Genomic DNA, 18,681 nt, shown 5'->3' on the forward strand with positions numbered 1-18,681 from the left:
ATAAGCTGCTCAAGAATTAAAAAAAATTATAAAAATTGCCAAAATACTAGGTCATAAAGCAATCCTCAATAAATTTGAAAGGATAAGTTTCATACAGATAAGACTCTCTGGCCATATAAATTATACTTTAATAAAACTATGAATTAAAGTCCTCATCTCTTGTATCTCCTGCATTAACAGGCAGGTTTTGTTTTGTTTTTTTTTTACCACTAGTGCCAAATAGGAAGCTGCTGCTGCTGCTGCTAAGTTGCTTCAGTCGTGTCCGACTCTGTGCGACCCCATAGACGGCAGCCCAACAGGCTCCTCTGTCCCTGGGATTCTCCAGGCGAGAACACTGGAGTGGGTTGCCATTTCCTCCTCCAACGCATGAAAGTGAAAAGTGAAAGTGAAGTCGCTCAGTCGTGTCCGACTCTTAGCGACCCCAGGGACTACAGCCCACCAGGCTCGTCCGTCCATGGGATTTTCCAGGCAAGAGTACTGGAGTGGGGTGCCACTGCCTTCTCCGACAGGGAAGCTGACTCCCCTACAAACAGTGCTGAACTTCCTCAGAAAATTAAAAACAGAATTACCACATGACCCAGCAATTCCACTTCTGGGTATACGCCCAAAAGAATTCAAAGTAGAGTCTCAAAGAGATATCTGTACATCCATAATCACAGCAGCATTATTCACAATAGCTAAAACATGGAAGCAACCCAAGTTGATCAATGAATGAATTACCAAAATGTAGCACATTCATCCAATGGAATATTATTTAACCTTAAAAAGACAGGAAATTCTTCAATATGCTACAACATGAATGCATCACACACAAAAACCCAAATACTACAGGATTTCACTTCTATGAGGTTCTTATTCAGTTTCCCAGTCGTGTCTGACTCTGTAACCCCATAGACTACAGCATGCCAGGCCTCCCTGTCTCCCACCATCTCCCAAAGTTTACCCAAGTTCATGCCCGTTGCATCGGTGATGCCATCTAGCCATCTCATCCTCTGACACCCTCCTTCTCCTTCTGCCCTCAATCTTTCCCAGCATCAGGGACTTTCCCAAAGAGTTGTCTGTCTGCATCAGATAACGAAAATACTGGAGCTTCAGGTTCAGCATCAGTCCTTCCAGTGAATATTCAGAGTTGATCTCCTTTAAGATTGACTGGTTTGATCTCCTTGCTGTCCAAGGGACTTTCAGGGGTCTTCTCCAGCACCACAGTTTGAGGCATCAATTCTTCAGCTTTTTGCCTTCTTTACGGTCCAGCTCTCACAACCGTACGTGACCACTGGGAAGACCACAGCTTGACTATGTGGACCTTTGTCCGCAGAGTAACGTCTCTGCCTTTCAACACACTGTCTAGGTTTGTCGTAGCTTTCCTGCGATGGGTCTTAGAGCAGCCCACACCATAAAGACAGAAAGTATAATGGTGGTTGCCAGGGGCTGGGGAAGAAGATAATGGGGAGTCACTGTTTAATAGGAGTAGAATTTCAGAAGTACAAGAGAATAGGAATAGATGGTGGTGATGATAAATTTTCTGTTATGTGCATTTAAACACAATTAAAAAAAAGGGGGGGTGAGGAACATCCCAACAGAATTTTCCAGGGAACGTGGTAATCAGATTCTAAAATTCTCATGGACAAAGCTTGGTATAGCTAGCTAAAGCACTGTTGAAGATTAAAACGGATTTCCCTTATCAGATAATGAACTTATGAAGCCATAGAGATTAAGACTGTGTGATACTGGTGTACATATAGACAAACTAAATATAATAAAACGAACTCAAAACAGACCAATGCACATATAGCTGATTTATGGAGGAAGTAGGAATTATTCAATAGATGGAATGAGAAAAAGTGACTATTCACATGAAAAAGAATGAAACTGGATTCCCCGAAGTTACCCCCAGATTAACTAAGGACTTAAATGCAAAAACGAAACTTCAAATGTTTCAGTAAAACCAGAGGCATTATTCTGACCTTGAGTGCCGCGTTTCATTAAGTACAAAAAGCACTAACCATAAAAGACAGAACTAATAAATTCAAGAACTACTACTGATCAAACAAATTGTCACACAAAGTATGGCTTGTTTTTTCAAACTGGGAGAAGATATTTGCAACATATCTCAAGAACTTGGACCATACCAATATGAAAAACCAAACAGAAAAATGAGCACATGACTTGATCTGGTATGACACAGGAAAATAAATAAATATATATATAGCTAATAAACACGTGACAAGACGCCCGACCTCATTCTAAACAGGGAAGTACGAAGCGAGACCACAATAACATGGCATTTTATACACAGTCCACTGGAAAAAGTCCAGAATGATAATACTGAATGTTGGGAAGGATCCAAAAGACACTCAGGTACTGCTAGGGAGAGTGTAAAGTTGTACAACCTCTGTAAGACAATGCCGAATTGTCTGCGAGGTTAAACATTCACATATTCCATACCCTGGCAACTCCTTTCCTAGCGAAAGTGTACACCAAGATGCAGTTGCATCTTGAATGAGAATACAAGTGTTTCAAGCAGCACCGTTTATAAAATCAAGAAACTGGAAAGAACCCAAACGTTCACGAACAGGAAGTGTGGTATATTCACGTAATGGAACAGGAGACGGAAGTGAAAGAAACGAACTGCAACTCAGGGTGACATCTGTGCATTTCAGTTGCGTCAAAAGAATAATGCCTAAAATAATACCACGTTCCCTGGAAAATTCTGTTGGGATGTTCCTCACCCCCCCCCCTTTTTTTTAAGCACAGTGCTTAAAAATCCAGGAACACTATCTCATTCTTAAAAAGCAAAGGAAGGATAAACAAGGCATAAAAGTGTTTTCTTAGGAAGGAGAAATACAAGGTAGTGAAGTCCACAGAGGCAGTCAAAGGTTTTTTCCAGGGTTCTGATTCTTCACACACAAAAATTGATGAGGTAGTGGGTTTCCTTAGGAATTCATAGCATTATCAAAATATGTAAATACATTTGTATAAATAAAGTGAAAAAGGCCATGCATGGATCAATGATGAGATTATTTAATGAAGCCAGGGTTAGGATTTACTCTAAAATTCTATGTAACTAGAGTCCATCAAAAATAAATTTAAAAAACTTCAGCCCGTTTCAGAAGTCTTTCATGCCTCTTCATTGCATCAGGCCTCTTACTAGGGGCTCTAAGCTTTGGGACCTGGATGCTCCACGCTTCGTTTCTTCACCGTAATGGCAGAGCAGAACGGAGGACGGAAGAACAAAACCAAACAGGGAGAGCCTGCAGGACTGAGCGATTCCCCAGCTAAGCTGTCGTCTGACAGCGACAGGTCAGTCTTGAAGTCAGAAGCCAAAACAAGTGGCCCGCAAACATTGCCGACACTATCGCAGGACCTGTGTGTTCACAGGCATACCTCGGGGATACTGTGGCCTTGATTCCAGGCCACTGAACTAAGGCAAGGATCACAATAAAGCGAGTCACACACAGTCTCCTGGTTTTCCAGTGCGTGTAAAAGTTATGTTGGACTTCCCTGGTGGTCCAGTGATGAAGAATCCATCTGCCGATGCTGGGGACATGGGTTCTATCCCTGGTCTGGAAAGATCCCACATGCCACGGAGCAGCACAACTACTGAGTCCAAGCACCCACAGTCCGTGCTCTGCAATAAGAGAAGCCGCTGCAATAAGAAACCCATGCACCGCAACGCCAGGAGTGGCCCCCACTGGCCACAACCAGAGAAAGCCTGTTCAGAGCAACCAATTCCCAGTGCAGTTAAAAAAATATATATATGTTTACACTGTCCTGTGGTTCGTTAAGTGCACAATAGCATTAGTCCAAGCAAACGTACATACTTGAACTAAAAAATACTTTATTGCTAAAAATTACTACTATTAAGCCTTCAGGGAGTTGCAGTAGTAACATCTAAAATAACCGATCACATGGGATTTCCCTGGAAGCCCAGGGGCTAAGACTTCGAGCTCCCAAGGCAGGGGGTCCAGGTTCAGGTCAGGGAACTAAGATCTCACATGCGGTAACAAAGATTGAAGATCTGGAATGCCGCAACTAAGACCTGGTACAGCCAAATAAATAAATATTAAAAAAAAATAACTGATCACAGATCACCATAACAAATGTAACAACAAAAAAAAAGAGTTGGAAATGTGAGAATAAAATGTGACACAGTGAGCGAATGCTGTTGGAAAAATGTCACCAATAGACTTGCTCAATGTAGGGCTGCCACAAACCTTCCATGTGTAGAAAAATGCAGTATCTGTGAAGTACAGTAAAGCGAAGCATCAAGTAAGGTGTGCCTACTTGATGCTTCCTTTTTTTGAAAATCGCAAACCGTCACCATCCAATGTGGCAGCTGCTAACTACACGTGGCCATTTAAATCAGTGAAACTGTAATAAAGTTACAAATTCAGTTTCTCGGTCACAGTAGCAGCATCTGAAGCCCAAGGCTGCCTACTGTATCAGGTAATACATAGAACGTTTTCATCATCCTGGGAAGTTCTATGGGACAGCACTGCCCTAAATCTATGACAAGGAGGAAGGAACCTGCTCACATACAAGCCAGGAGGAGCAGTGCAGGATCAGCTCAGGATTGTTGGAGGGGCTCCCGAGCTGAGCTGTCTTCTCAGGGGGAGTTCTGCAGCACCAGCCCCAGGGCTGACAGCCGCATGCAGGCACCCAGGGAGACCAAGACTGCTGACTCAGTGAAACCCACAACCCCTTCATCTGCCCCCTGGATGGGGTCTCTCAAAACTCTCATCTGGAGGGTGGGGGACAAGTGCTTGTGAACATCTCAGCTCTGCCTGCTGCCCCCTCCCCTCCCTCTAGCCCTTCTTCCTCACTAGCCCCACTTACCCTGCCCTGCAGGGCAGTTTTACTCTGAAGAAGTACCTCTGCCAATCAAAGGAGCTGGGCTGGGAGATGTCAAAGTGGCAGCAAACAGCAGCACAGGAATTCAAGGCCCTGTGACCGCCACTGTCTCAGAACACTGGCGGAGGGTTGGGGGAGAGCTGGGGGGTGGTACAGTCCCCCCTGCCCCGCCCCAATACACACCATTGAAGAAAGAGATCAATCATTCAAAGTAGGTCACAGTAGCTGGTTCCTTGTCCAAACCACCATCTATGTGGTGATCAATCCTTGACTATCTCCATACTACCAAGCCAGGACCAATAACCCAGGGCCATCAGAGCAGGAGAGCACGTGAAGCAACCACTGCGTAGATCATGACACTGAGCCCAGGGTGGGGCAGGAACCTGCCCAAGTTCAACACGGCGAGGGGGTGGAAGAGCCCAGAGCAGGAACGCAGCTGCCACCTCTCCAGGCTCCCTGGCCTCCTCCTATGCAAGGAGAGCTCTGTGTCCCCCTGACTGTGCTCAGCCAGCCCTCTCTAACCAGCAGTGATCCCCACCCCCTGGCTCACCCACAGGCCCCAGAGAGCAGAGGTTGTGCCCTGACCAAGGGCAGCCAGCCAGATCTGGCCCCATTCCTAGAACCCGGTCTGCCCATCAGGCCCTGAGGAACGGCCTGGAACAGGGCGGGTTAAGTCAACTCCCCTTGGCCAGCGTGTGCAGCCCAAGAAGGATGCCAGGATTCCAGGTCAAGTGACCAGTGGGGGTTGCAGGGAGCTGGCCACAGGGCAGGAGGGAGGGAAGAGCTGGCAGGGGTCCCTGGACCCCTTCTCAGAGCCCCCACCGCAGCTGAACTCCGTGTCAGATGGCAGTCTTCAGGAACTACTCCCACCAATGGGCTGGGATCCTTGAAGGTGGGGCCTGCGATCACTTCCCTTTGACCCCAACACAGTGCCAGGCACACAAGCAGGCACTCGAGAGAACATGCATTGAACCAGCAAATGAGGCAGACAGCTGAAGCCCTGTGGGGGTGGGGGTGGGGGTGGGGGTGGGGGGGTCCCACCCTGAGCAGCGGAGGCGAGGGCCTCAGCAATCAAGAAAATGAAACCTTATTTTCCTCTGACTTCATCTTCTATAAGCACACACTCACAGTCCCTGACTGACCTCAGGGCTTAGAACCAGCATAAGGCAGGGGCCACCCCACACACAGCACTTGCCACTTGCTGGACATTTCCTTCTTATCTCTTCCCCAGGTCCAGCCTGTAAGGTAGGTTACCGTCTTCATCGGAAGGCTTAGGATGGACTTTAAAAGATGCCCGAGATACACTACTGTAACAGCAGTATACAGGTGCAGCTGAGATCCCCACAAGGGCGCATCATGCTTCAGAGACTGCATTTTGAACCACCTTCATTCATTCAGCAAACACCAGGGAGCACCAGCCGTGTGCCGGGCACTCTCCTAGGTGCTCGAAACACAGCTATGAACAGAATTCACCCAGATCCCTGAGAGCTTTCATGCTAGTTAATGAGAAGACAAAAACTAACCAAACAACATAACGTGGTAGAGTAGGGTCGCCACATCTTTTCTGTCGGAAAGACCAAAGAGTAAATATTTTCAGCTTTGCCAGCCACATGGTCTTTGCGGCAACGCCTCAGCTCTGCAACATGCTGCTGCTAAGTCACTCCAGTCGTGTCCGACTCTGTGCGACCCCACAGACGGCAGCCCACCAGGCTCCCCCATCCCTAGGATTCTCCAGGCAAGAACACTGGAGTGGGTTGCCATTTCCTTCTCCAACGCATGAAAGTAAAAAGTGAAAGTGAAGTCGCTCAGTCGTGTCTGAGCGGTAGCGACCCCATGGACTGCAGCCCACCAGGCTCCTCCGTCCATGGGATATTCCAGGCAAGAGTACTGGACATGGGAGATATGTAAATGAGTAGGTGTGGTTACGTCCCAATAAAACTTTATTAATGGACGGTGAATTTAAAATGTCATATAATTTTCATGTGCCACAGAGGTTATTCTTTTGATTTTCTTTTTCAATCACATTTAGAAACAGAGAAACTATTCTTAGCTCACAGGCTACACGCAGGCCGGTGGTGGCCCTGGACTATATCTTGCCAACTCCTGGGAGACAAAATAGCTGGGGGCGTGTATGTGGGGAGGGACTTAAGGTCAAGGAGGCCTCCCCTAAGGAGATGATACCGGGGCAGGGCCCTGAACGAGGCAGGCTGGCAGCCCTCTGCTCCTAGCGAGGGCAATGGCACGTGGAAAGGCCTGGTGGCGTGAATGCGGGGGAGGATGGGGGTGGAGCGGCAGGAGAGAGGTCTCTGCGGATGATGGAACCAGATCACGCGGGCCTCCAAGCCTGGGGGAGGACTTTAGTCTAAATCTGACGTCAAACCACTGTGCTCTGGCACTTACTAGCTTTGTGACCTTGGGCGAGTTCTCCAACTTCTCTGTGCCTCATTTCTTAACAAAAATGAGAATAACAATGGTGCCTGTTTTCAGAGGGTGGCAGGACTCTTTGAACATAACATCCCAAGGGAGTGTTGGCTTCTGATATTTGTACTCAAGTCAAGCTGGATGGAGCAGGACCTGGGAGAGGTGGTGATAACTCTGGTCAACTCACCCACGATGTCCACCACGTCCGGCCGGATGAGCGGCTCCCCACCCGTGAGCCGGATCTTGTCCACGCCTTCTTTCACAAAGAGCCGGGCCAGGGTCAGGATTTCCTCTGTGGTCAGCAGGTCAGCCTTGGGGGTCAGAGGGACCCCCTCCTCAGGCATGCAGTATTGACCTGAGGGAAGGGAGGGGACGTGGAGGAAGGAAGTGACCGCGGCGGTCAGACCGGGAGGCCTCCAGTCCCCAACTCGCCCACCATGCTGTAAGTTTCTCTGGAACCCCAACCCAGCTAGGAGGAGAGACCCGGCCAAGTCTGAGGTGGCACAAACCCTAGGCCAGATTCTCTCTGAGGCTCACCTTCCTCTTCTATAAAATTTAATACCCCTCCCCATCTGGCCGTGATGTCCCTCAGTGGGTTAAAGATGAGAAATGAGCGGCCAGGGCAGCCTGGCTGGGGGCAGGGGCAGGCCGAGACTGCCTCCTCTGTGAGGGGCCGCTGGGTGGGGTCTGCGCAGAAGGCCAGGGCCCTGGGCCCACCCCTCCTGCCATCATTCAGTCCCTTCACCGCATCTGGTTGTGACAAGCAGTGAGCCCCACCTCTGTGTGTCCTGAGGTGCGGGAGGCCAGGAGGTGCTCCCTGCCCTGGGCAAAGCCACTCTCCTCTGTGGCAACACGTGTTCTCACACCCAGGCTACAGTCCTTCAGGTGACCAAACACCAGTCCCATTTCACAGACCGGAAGACTGAGGTACCGCCTGTCCAGGGCAAGGCAGCAAAAGAGGACAACGAGGCGAGCCCTGGCTGGTGAGTGGGGCACCATTTCCTCCCTTCAGTTCCCGTGGGACAGGTTCAACAGCACTAGTGGCCAGGACCTGCCAGGGAGTGGGGCGGATTAGGGAAGGGTCTAGAATTGGTCTTTGAAGATGGAACAGATTAGGCAAGAACATCAGTACTGCACGGGGTAAGTATTGTTAGGTTGAACATTTACTACACAGACATGTATTTATTGGGCCATGAAGTAAACACATTTCTCACCGTGAGTTACAGTGCGAGGAAGGGAGGAAGAGAGGAAAGATGGAAGAAAGGCAAGACAGACAGACGCGCACACTGTGGAAGTCCCTCCAGCAGTGGACCCGCCCGGAGCTCTCTGTACGATGTTATGCAATGTTATGCAATGAGGACCGTGTACCAGCCTGGCCCCAGACGACCTGTCTCATGAAACTGGAGTGTTTTGTTATACCCGGCAGTGCTGGCTGTGGGCACCAGCCTGTTTCACCTGTTTACAGTGCCCGGCGGGCCCCATGCCATGTCCTGCACTGTGCAGACCTTGGGGAATTAGGAGGGAGGGAGGAAGAGTCCCGAGCCCGTGGTAGGTCCCGGGTCAGCCTCGACCCTGAATCCAACAGCAATTCTGTTCTCCAGCCTGATTCCAAGGAGAACCCAGCTCCCAGGATCACAAAACTCACTCTTGATCCCCACCTTGCCCCTGAACCCCACTTGACAAGCAAGGAAGAAGGCTGGGTGGAGTTTTCTAGAAAGAGGAATGGGGAGGAGGATTCCTGGACCAGGGGCGATTGCAGGGGTCACTGCAGCAGAGGGACCGGTGCCCAGAGAGGGCCCGGGGGGTGACTTACATCTGAGGTTGCACCTCTCGGTGAGGGAGATCCGCAGATAGCTGTGGCGCCGGCCGAAGCTGTCGGTGAGGAAGGCGGAGAAGGGGGCGGCGTGCTCCTCCAGGAACGGCCTCGGCCTGGACAGCACCTGCAGTGGGGTGGGAGGGACCACGGGCTGGGGGCAGGTGCGGGGAGAACCCACCTCCGGGACACGACGCCCACCCCCGTCAACCACCCTCCCCTCCCCTCTGACACCCGCACACACTGCCTCTCCATCCATATGTGGGCTCCACGGTTGTGGGGGTCTGGAAGTCTCCCCTTATTCACAGGATGAGAGACAGGTCTAGAAGGAAGGACCTGCCCCTCCAAGCCCCATACTCAGCCCTGAGGGTGCAGGGCCTCTGCTGGGGTGCATCTGCCTGGGCATCAGGGCAGGGCAAAGGGCACTAGACCCCACCCAGCCCCCACCTCCTCCCTGTCACGCCTCCCTCAAAGGACGCCCATCCAGGAACAGCCATCCCTAGCATCTTTTGGACAGGTCACCAGGAGGGCATGTGCCTCTTGGCACCCAAGAAACACGTCCAGAAACGAGGAGGAAGGAGCAGGCAGCTATGAGGGCCAGTGGCCTGGAACATGGAACCACTTCTCCAACTCAGGCTTCCCCTTCCTTACCTTGAAAGTGAAAGTCGCTCAGTCGGGTCTGACTCTTTGCGACCCCATGGACTATACAGTCCAAGGAATTCTCCAGGCCAGAATACTGGAGTGGGTAGCCTTTCCCTTCTCCAGGGGATCTTCCCAACCTAGGGATCAAACCCAGGTCTCCCACATTGCAGGCAGATTCTTTACCAGCTGAGCCACAAGGGAAGCCCTCCTTACCTTGAGCTCAAAGCGATTACTCCTTGTGGCAGATGGGGTCACACAAGCTGCCTCCCCACTGCCCAGGGGGACCCAACAGACTACACCTGCAGGAGAAGCTGGGGGCCGTAGCCAGCCAGGGTGGGTACACCTACGACGGGGGGCTCCCCTCCTGTAGAAGGCCTAGGGTAAGGACAGTACAAACTGGGGGACCCACAGAGGGAATGAGGACACCAGCCCCCAGGAAGGGAGGATGGAGGTGCGGGATGGCCACCATGCTAACCCCATGCCCAGATTACATCCATCCTTACCCTTCACCCACCCACTGCCAGAAGAAAGGATTAAGGACCCACACTTTGGGGTATAATGGGGAGGGGATTGCTGGAGCCTTCTCACAAGGCGCAAACGCATCCTGGGGGAGAGAAAGGAAGCAGCCAGCCTCCGTCCCTCTTTCCCAAGTCTGAGATCATCTGCTCTCTCTCCCCTCGTCCCTTTAGAGCAGGGGTCCGCGAAGTCCAGGCTGTGGACCGGTACCTCCTATAAGATCAGTGGCGGCATTAGATTAGAAATAAAGTGCACGGGAAATGTAATGCACTTGAGTCATCCCGAAACCATCCCCCCAACCCCAGCCCTAGTCTGTGGAAAACTGTCTTCCAAGAAATTGGTCCCTGGTGGCAAAAAGGTTGGGGACCCCTGCTTTAGAGCACAATCCTGGGTCATGACCGATGTTGATGATAACTGCCCCACAGAAATAACATCTGCAAGGCATCTTGAGGTTTCCAAAGAACGTTCCCTGCTCCATCCCCACACCTGAAAGGATTATTATAACCAGTGCTCGGATGGCGCCCACGAACACCCCTGGTGGAACCAGGACTCAAATCCCGGTCTTCTAAGTTCTGTAGTCTTTCCCCTACTTGCATAGGGTGTGTCCAAGAAGGTACACAGGATGGAATATAGGGCAGGGAGAAGTCATTTCTCTAGAGTCTTTAGAACAAAGGAATCATGACCGTGGTGGTGGTCATCTGTGAGGTCTACAGATAGAGCTCTGGACTGGGGGTAAGAACCCCTGTTTCTGGGTTCTGTGTACCCTGACAGTCTGGCAAAGTTCTCTGACTCCTCTTGGTCTGCTCTCCCAGCTATAAAACAAGGACAGTTGTGGGCTAAAAGTGTCCTGCTGTAAAAGAGGGGTTAGCCAGGATGCTGGCAGAGAAACACCCCAGATTATCACCATCTTATAACCTAATAAAGCAGGCCTCTGGAATGGCTAAAGAAGATGTGGTACTTATACCCAATGGAAGATGATTCAGCCATAAAAAAGAACAAATAATGCCGTTTGTAGCAACATGGAGAGACCTAGAGACTGTCATACTGAGTGAAGTCAGACAGAGAAGGAAAAATACCGTATCAATTCCATGTGGAATCCAAAAAAAAAAAAAAAAAAAAAGGCACAAATGAACTTACTTACAAAATAGGAAAAAAAGTTACAGATGTAGAAAAGGATCTTATGGTTGCCAAGGGAGAAAGGGAGAAATTGGAAGACTTATAAAGGGGGATTGACATACACACACTTGTGTGCTGAGTGCTCAGTTGCTAAGTCATGTCTGACTCTTTTCGATTCCATGGACTGTGGCCTGCCAGGCTCCTCTCTCTGTCCATGGGGTTTTCCAGGCAAGAATGCACAATCGAGCTGCCATTTCCTTCCTCAGGGGATCTTCCTGATCCAGGGATCCAACTCGCATCTTCTGCATCAGCAGGCGGATTCTTTTACCACAGAGCCACCGGGAAGCCTGTACACACACTGCTAATAAAGACCTACTGTATAGCATAGGGAACTCCACTCGGTACTCTGGCATGGCCTATACGGGAAGAGAGTCTAAAAAAGAGTGGATGTATGTCTAAGTGACTCACTTTGCTGTGCAGCACATTGTAAATCAACTATATTCCAATAAAAAAATTTTTTTAAATGTTTAAAAAAGAAAAGAAAGCAGGTCTCTGGGTCTCCTGCAGTCCAGGAAAGAGAAACATTTACTTCAGGGACCTCCCAGCCCTGGCTGCATGTTAGAACCATCTAGGGAGAAGGCAATGGCACCTCACTCCAGTACTCTTGCCTGGAGGGTCCCATGAATGGAGGAGCCTGGTAGGCTGCAGTCCATGGGGTCGCTAAGAGTCGGACACGACTGAGCGACTTCACTTTCACTTTTCACTTTCATGCATTGGAGGAGGAAATGGCAACCCACTCCAGTGTTCTTGCCTGGAGAATCCCAGGGACAGAGGAGCCTGTTGGGCTGCCGTCTATGGGGTCACACAGAGTCGGACACGACTGAAGTGACTTAGCAGCAGGGGAGTTGAAGAACATTCCCATGGAGACCAGTTGAATTCAGATCCCCAGGTGCTTGCGTTTTTCATCTCTCGGGGTGATTCTAATGTACAGCCAAGGTCAAGGGCCAGATTGACTCAAGAGGCAGAAGGGGTGAGAGAGAGAGAGAGCAGGGGGTGCTTCAGGCTTTTCCTGGGTCCGTAAAACTGACCTCGCTCTGCTCACTCCAGGACCAGTTTCTCAATCATCTAAGAAACTCTTCCCATGGTCCAGGGACCAGAAAGTAGCCGTCACTTCCCTGAATTGCAGTCTGAAATAATCACAAGAGTGCTCCCTCCTCCCTCCCCACTCACCCCACTGCCTTTCCACTTCCCCACTTCCCCCATGCCCTTGGGGGTGGGGCAGGGACACACAGCAGAATCAAGAGTCCCACCCCCACTGGCCACCAGAGTCCAGGAGCCCAGACACCCCGGAATCCACAGCTATTCACAACTGAGTAACTGGTTAATCACTCCAGGGCCCCTCCTCCCACTTGCCAAGATGCCCTCCTCACCCTAATCTGAACACCCTGGGGGAGGCGGCTGGGTGAGGGAGGAACCCAAATGAAACCCCCAATGGGAGTCAGTGAGAAGACAGAGGCTCGTGACTCAGCAGAAACCGGAGAGCGGGTGTGGAATGGAGCAACCCAGCACGGAATTAGGCCCTCTGTTCTGGCCAAGGGTGGGGCAGGCCTGATTTCATTTTTGAAACCAAGAGTGACCTTCTCTACATTCATTCAGATCATACAGCCAGTACCTGAGGCAGCCTCCTAAACACACACAAAACACATCTCTCGTCTCCCTCTCCCTGCCAGGACTGCAAACTCATCACTTGGATATTAACACGCCTCATCCCTGCCTCCTCTCTCCTCCAACACTGCATGTCCTACTTTCATTCTTCCCTTTTTTTTTCCATTTTCCTTTAAACCCCCTGGGAGGGAAAAAAATATTAGCACCAGTCAAAGGAGATTGGAATCCAGGAGGACTTACCGGGCAGATTAGACAGTGAAGCCTCTTGCCCAGGAGGAGCTACGACATGTCACAAGCAGAGCACCCTTGGCTTCGCAGACTCCCCAGGCCCCGCCTGGGGTGGGAAGTCTTCCTGCCTGACTCAGCGTTCCCGAGTCATAGCAGGTGTCGAAACACCTGTGTCAATGGACAGACAGGCAGATCCCCAATTCAGAGAGAAAGGCAGTGTGTGTGAAACCCAGTTACACTGGGGTAGCCATTCGTTTCTAGGCTGGTCTCTACTGTCAAAATGCTTTAGCCCCACGGAGGGCCAAGAGGGAAAGGGTAAATGTATACATACAGCTAATTCACTTTGTTGTACAACATCGTAAAGCAACAATGCGTGTGTTAGTTTCTTGGTCATGTCCAACTCTTTGTGACCCCATGGACTGTAGCCTGCCAGGCTCCTCTGCCTACGGGATTCTCCAGGCAAGAATACTGGAGTGGGTTGCCATGCCCTTCTCCAAATTAAAAAAAAAAAAAAATGGTTTAGCCTCTAACAGTGACTCTTAACTCTTGTTACACATGAAAATATCCTGAAGAACTTCTTAGCAGTACTGAGGCCAGAGCCCCAGACCAAAGATTCTGTCTCAGCTGCTCTGAGTTGGGGCCCTGGCTTTGTTTGTAGTGTTCCTATTCTTCTCTGCAGCCCAGGTTGAGAACCACTGGCCCAGCCACACCAGAATTCGGTGCCATGTTAATCCGGGGGATTGCAGTTCTGAGCATTGGCTTTGGAGGCGGGTAAACCTGAACGACAGGCCTGGTTGCCTACTACTCTTTCAGCTTTAGCTTCCTCGTCCATAAAGTGTGGACAATAATCCTACCTAAGTCAACCGGAGGAGCTCCTGGCACACAGTAGGGGTTCAGGAAGAGACTGCTCCCATTCACTTCATCTAACTCCTACTCAGAAATATCCAGTCACCATATATCCATGGAGGGGCACTAGTTGTATACACTAGGACTAGTTTTCCCACTCATGTCAGCTTCCCTAGTCTTGCAAAGCCCTACTTAATGGCAGAGGACCCAAGGCTGGGGTTTCCAGACCTGCCCTCACACCACTCAAAGCAGGACAAGCAGGGTCTGAGCCACCCAGGGACCATGGACACCAGTGCGATTAACTGGGCACAAGGCAGCCAACCATATGCTACTGGTTACACCTCGTCTCCTACCAGTGCAGACTGGGTGAGGTGGGGAAGGGTAGTAGGAAGGAGTCAGTTTAGGGAGGGACCTGCCCTCCAAGTGCCTTCCCTGGTATCCATTAACATCGGGCCTTTGGTTTGACTGATGGAGGCCAACCTCCAAATTGCTCTGCAGTGTAGATACCAGAGGAGCTGGGGGACAAAGAGACAGGCCAAACCCAAATAGCACTGGCCCATTTACACCCTCTTTGGGACGAGCTATACCCAGGGATGTCCAAAATTCATCTCTATTAAATGAGGGGACCTGGGCAAAGTGCCCAGCCCCGGGCCTTGACCTCCACTCTCCCTCCAGCCCCACCCTAAGTCTGAGGTCTTCACACATGTAAGGATAGTCAGATGTCACTGAAACACAGCCCTCTGAGGAGCTGGGCAGGTTGGACGTTCAGACAGCCCTCCTGAAAAGTCTGCTTTCCTCCCGAGGGTGACTGCCCCAGGCCTGGCCCGGCCATCCTCCTCATGTACGCAGTCCCTCCCTGCAGAAACCTCTCCGACACGTGCTCTTCCCGGCCCCCCGAATAACTAGGTGCTGCTGGCACAGAGTCAGCCTCTCCCCTGGACCAAGGCAGCACTCCCGGGACCTGAGGCCAGCCCCACGTCACCCCAACGAAGCCTGCCCGGAGCCTGAGACGAAGAAAAAGGGCTGTAGCGCTTGCAACTGTGGGAAGCCCTCTGTCCTGACTGTGCCAACCAGGCTGGCAGGGAGCTCCGTCTCCCCTACCTACCTCCCCGTGTACCCACTCACCTCCCCTGTCCACTTGGAGAGCCACCTCAAGTGGACGCAGCCCAAGGCCCCCTTCCACCAGCCTCGCAGCCAGCTCCCTCCCTACACCTCACTTCGCTCTCCCGCCAACACGCTGACGAACAGACAAGCCCACACCCTGACAAACGGACAACACCTCCTGGCTTCCCCTTGTCTCTCCCAGCACCTCCCATCCCAAACCAGACCTCCAGGGCACTCCAGGGCAGGGTGGTGTGGGGAAAAGGCCCCCTGCTGGAAGGGAAGGGAGGACGGGGATTCCAGGAGCCCCCACCCTTGCTCCCACCAACTGGCAAGCTCAGCGGATGGGCAGAACACAGCTGTCTCCAAGACTCGCTCACCTCTGAGACTCTCCGAAGAACATTCTATGCCCTCCCTCAACTGCGTACAGATGGGCTGGCCACCCCCTGGTCTTGAAGACATGAAAAGAGGGGAAGCCGCAGGCCCAGGAGCCACATCACACTGGGGGCGCAGCAAGTGTGAAAGCTTGGGGCGTCCTGTCCAGCGCTCTGTCGTGTGCTACCTCACCGGGTCTGTTTCAAACGGCCCCAAATATCTGCTGATGCCACCGACGGCAAAGCACCAGGTAAGCACCATACCTAGAAACACAGGGGAGCAACCCATCTGCGGAGGATAACCCTGCTGGGAGACATCCAGGGTTGGGGCGGGGGGACTTATGGGACACAGCATGTGACAATGGTGGCAAGGATAATTAAGACAAACCTGAGATACTCATGCACAGCATGTACATGGGCCAGACTTTTCAAGTGTGTATATATATATATTACATTAATTCCTTTAATCTCTATAACCACCCTAAGAAGTAGACACTGTTATTCCCAGTTCACAGAGAAGACTGAGGCACTGAGCGGTGAAGGGACTTGCTGACATTCACACACCTCGTAAGCGGCAGGGCTGGGATTAAAATTGAGGCATTCTGCTCAAGTCCACCTTCCTACCTGCTAATGATACCTCCGCCCTCACAGTGTAAAGGAAAGGGCAGGAGTGGCCTCCCTCATCCTCCCTGAAGACAAGAAGCCGGAGCACAGGTGCGAGAGTTTGCGCTCCTGCTCACTTACTTTACAGCTCAGGGGGGTCCGGGGAAGTTCACTTCCATGGGCTCCCTCACCTGAAGATACAAACTCTACTCACCTCAGGTGGTTTACTGTGAGGCCTCAGTGAGACCATAAATGAAGCCGCTTAGCACAGGCTGAAAAGTACAAAGTAAGTTAGGGGCTCGGGGTGGGGAGAAGAAACTTCCCCTTTTCCTAAATTCTTTAAAGATCTCTCAGCCATCTTGGTTTTCCCATTTTCCCCTCCATGACGTTCAGAGTTCAAGAATTTGGACACACTTCTTCACCTCCCAGCAACGCGAATTGCTTATCCAAGGATCCTGAGGGTGAGGAGGGAGGTCAGAATTGGGGAAAGCAATTTAGCCTGAGACCCTCCTCCTGATTGAGCAACAGCAGGTGCTCAATCTGTTGACCTGCTGAGCCCCTGAACCTGAAATCCTGCACCAGGTGGTGGGAAAGGAATGACCAAATGGACCCAGAAACGGTTTCACCAAATAAAAAGAGATGCTTCTCCCAAAATGATACCCTGACAAGATGGGCAAAACAAATTGAAAACCTGTCACACCAAAAATCCCTGAGAGACGCTGTTAAGGACTCAGGGCGGGGGGCGCTATCCTAACCCTAAAGAGAAAGCAGATTCCCAAACCTGCAAGAGCCCAGGTTCTGGGCTCCACTCTGCTCCAGAATCAGGCTGAACCCTCCTAAGGGAAATAAAGATGAAACACAAACAGCCAGTGAAGGACGGGTCACACAGCCAGGTGACTACAAAGTGACATTTTTAGTCAGTGCCACATTATGAAGTAGGTGTCACAAAAGCACCTGATCACACAGATAACATCCCCCAGGGGTACAGTGAGGAAACTGTTTAAGGAAGAAGCTGTTTAAGGGTGTGAGGCAGGACTGAGAGGGGTGCTAATAACATTGCACTGGTCCCAGAGTCCTGCCCGCCTGCTCCCCCATCTCTGGGAGTCACTCAGACCTGGAAGGAGGTTGCCTGGCCGGGTGGGCAGGGAAGCTTTTGAGTCAGACCCCAGGGAGCACCCCCACCCCGCCACCCCCAGCTGGGATTCCAGGTGGGACTGGGCGGTCGATCTAGCGAACATCTTTCCACACCTCTCCCTGTGCGCCTAATTAAGCGCCGAGAGGGGTCCCTCCCAGGAGCGGACACCACTTTCAGAAGCAGCTGCCGCGGAGGGGCCGGGGTGCTTCTGGGCAGCTAGCCGCCTGGCCACTGCCTCCCCCAGGAAAAGTGTGGATGCGAACGGGCTCACCTCCACGACAGGCTCCCCAGGGCATGGCTGCGTCACCGGAGCCCCCGAGCTGCAGCTCCGGACACCGGCTCTCAGGACCCGCCGCACCACCCGGGACACTGGCTGGGCCGCCATTGAAGCCTGCCGGCTGTGCAAGATCCCACAGGGTAGCCGATTCGGGAGAACGCTAGCCCTGGACTCGCCGCCCCGGGTCCTCGAGGCGGAGGCGGGGCCCGGGAGGGGGCGGGGCCCGAGCAGCCAATCGACGTGGGCGCTGTGCCGCGCGGCTTTCTGGGAGTTGTAGTCCACTCCGGCCGCTCCTTTTCCCTGGCAGGTTGTGTTCTCTCTAGGGAGGGCTTGGAAAACACCAGGTTCAAACTCAGCCAATGATCCTGAGTCTTTTCCTACTGGCAGCTCTGGACTTTGTGCCAGTCACATACCACGACCTAAGTGCTTTAGGGCCAGGTGAATGAAATTTAAGGAGGTGCCAAAAAAGTAGATTTTCAAGATAATGTTTTAATGCAATATCTCAAAAAGTCAGAATGCAAAAACACACACACACACACACACACACATAAAAACAAAATATCAACATTTTACATAAAAAGATCTGAGGGAAAAAGACATGAATGAGTAATAGCTGTAGGCTTTTCCCTCACCATATTTCTGGCTTTATCAGCCATTTCTCCCCAAAGTATGTCCTGCATTCCCTGACACAGGATTATTGGCCATTTCCTCAACTGTGCTTTCCTACCTATGCACCTCTGCCCATCTCTGCTGATTTAAAGGTCATCCATGCTCAGACACAGAAGAAATTCCATTTCACTAATCTCAACAGTGCCCTAAGCCCTAAACACATACTCAACCAAATGTTCTCTCTTTTCCTGAAATTTTTAGGCTTTTATTTCTTCCTTTGTCATAAATCCTTTAACCTATTATGGTATGTATTATCAGTTCAGTTCAGTTCAGTCGCTCAGTCCTGTCCGACTCTGCGACCCCATGAATCGCAGCACGCCAGGCCTCCCTGTCCATCACCAACTCCTGGAGTTCACTCAGACTCACGTCCAAGTCAGTGATGCCATCCAGCCATCTCATCCTCTGTCGTCCCTTCTCCTCTTGC

The 18,681-nt window shown here is 51.3% G+C and overlaps 1 protein-coding gene across 13 annotated transcripts in view; it reads right to left on the bottom strand.

Annotated features, from left to right (window-relative positions):
- The window catches only part of MOCS1 (molybdenum cofactor synthesis 1), a 34,446-nt gene extending 16,657 nt beyond the window's left edge, over positions 1-17,789 (bottom strand). For 3 of the 13 annotated variants that reach the window (XM_086370641.1, XM_086370640.1, XM_086370649.1), the window contains exons 1-3: positions 17,583-17,789; positions 9,086-9,212; positions 7,460-7,627 (exon numbers count right to left, since the gene is read on the bottom strand). In XM_086370641.1, coding sequence (XP_086226767.1) covers positions 7,460-7,627; positions 9,086-9,212; positions 17,583-17,696 — 409 coding nt within the window. In that variant the 5' untranslated portion in view covers positions 17,697-17,789. Of the gene's footprint in view, positions 1-7,459; positions 7,628-8,049; positions 8,324-9,085; positions 9,213-9,736; positions 9,865-9,940; positions 10,102-10,272; positions 10,457-13,264; positions 13,406-17,582 lie in introns of those variants that run through there. The other 10 variants (XM_086370647.1, XM_086370642.1, XM_086370653.1 and 7 more) reach the window with 8 other exon arrangements.
- Between the last annotated feature and the right edge of the window lie 892 nt (positions 17,790-18,681).

This window comes from Bos grunniens, chromosome 23, assembly GCF_055505025.1.
Source record: "Bos grunniens cultivar Pamir isolate PY7600 chromosome 23, Bosgru_T2T1.0, whole genome shotgun sequence".
NCBI classification, from domain to species: Eukaryota; Metazoa; Chordata; class Mammalia; order Artiodactyla; family Bovidae; genus Bos; species Bos grunniens.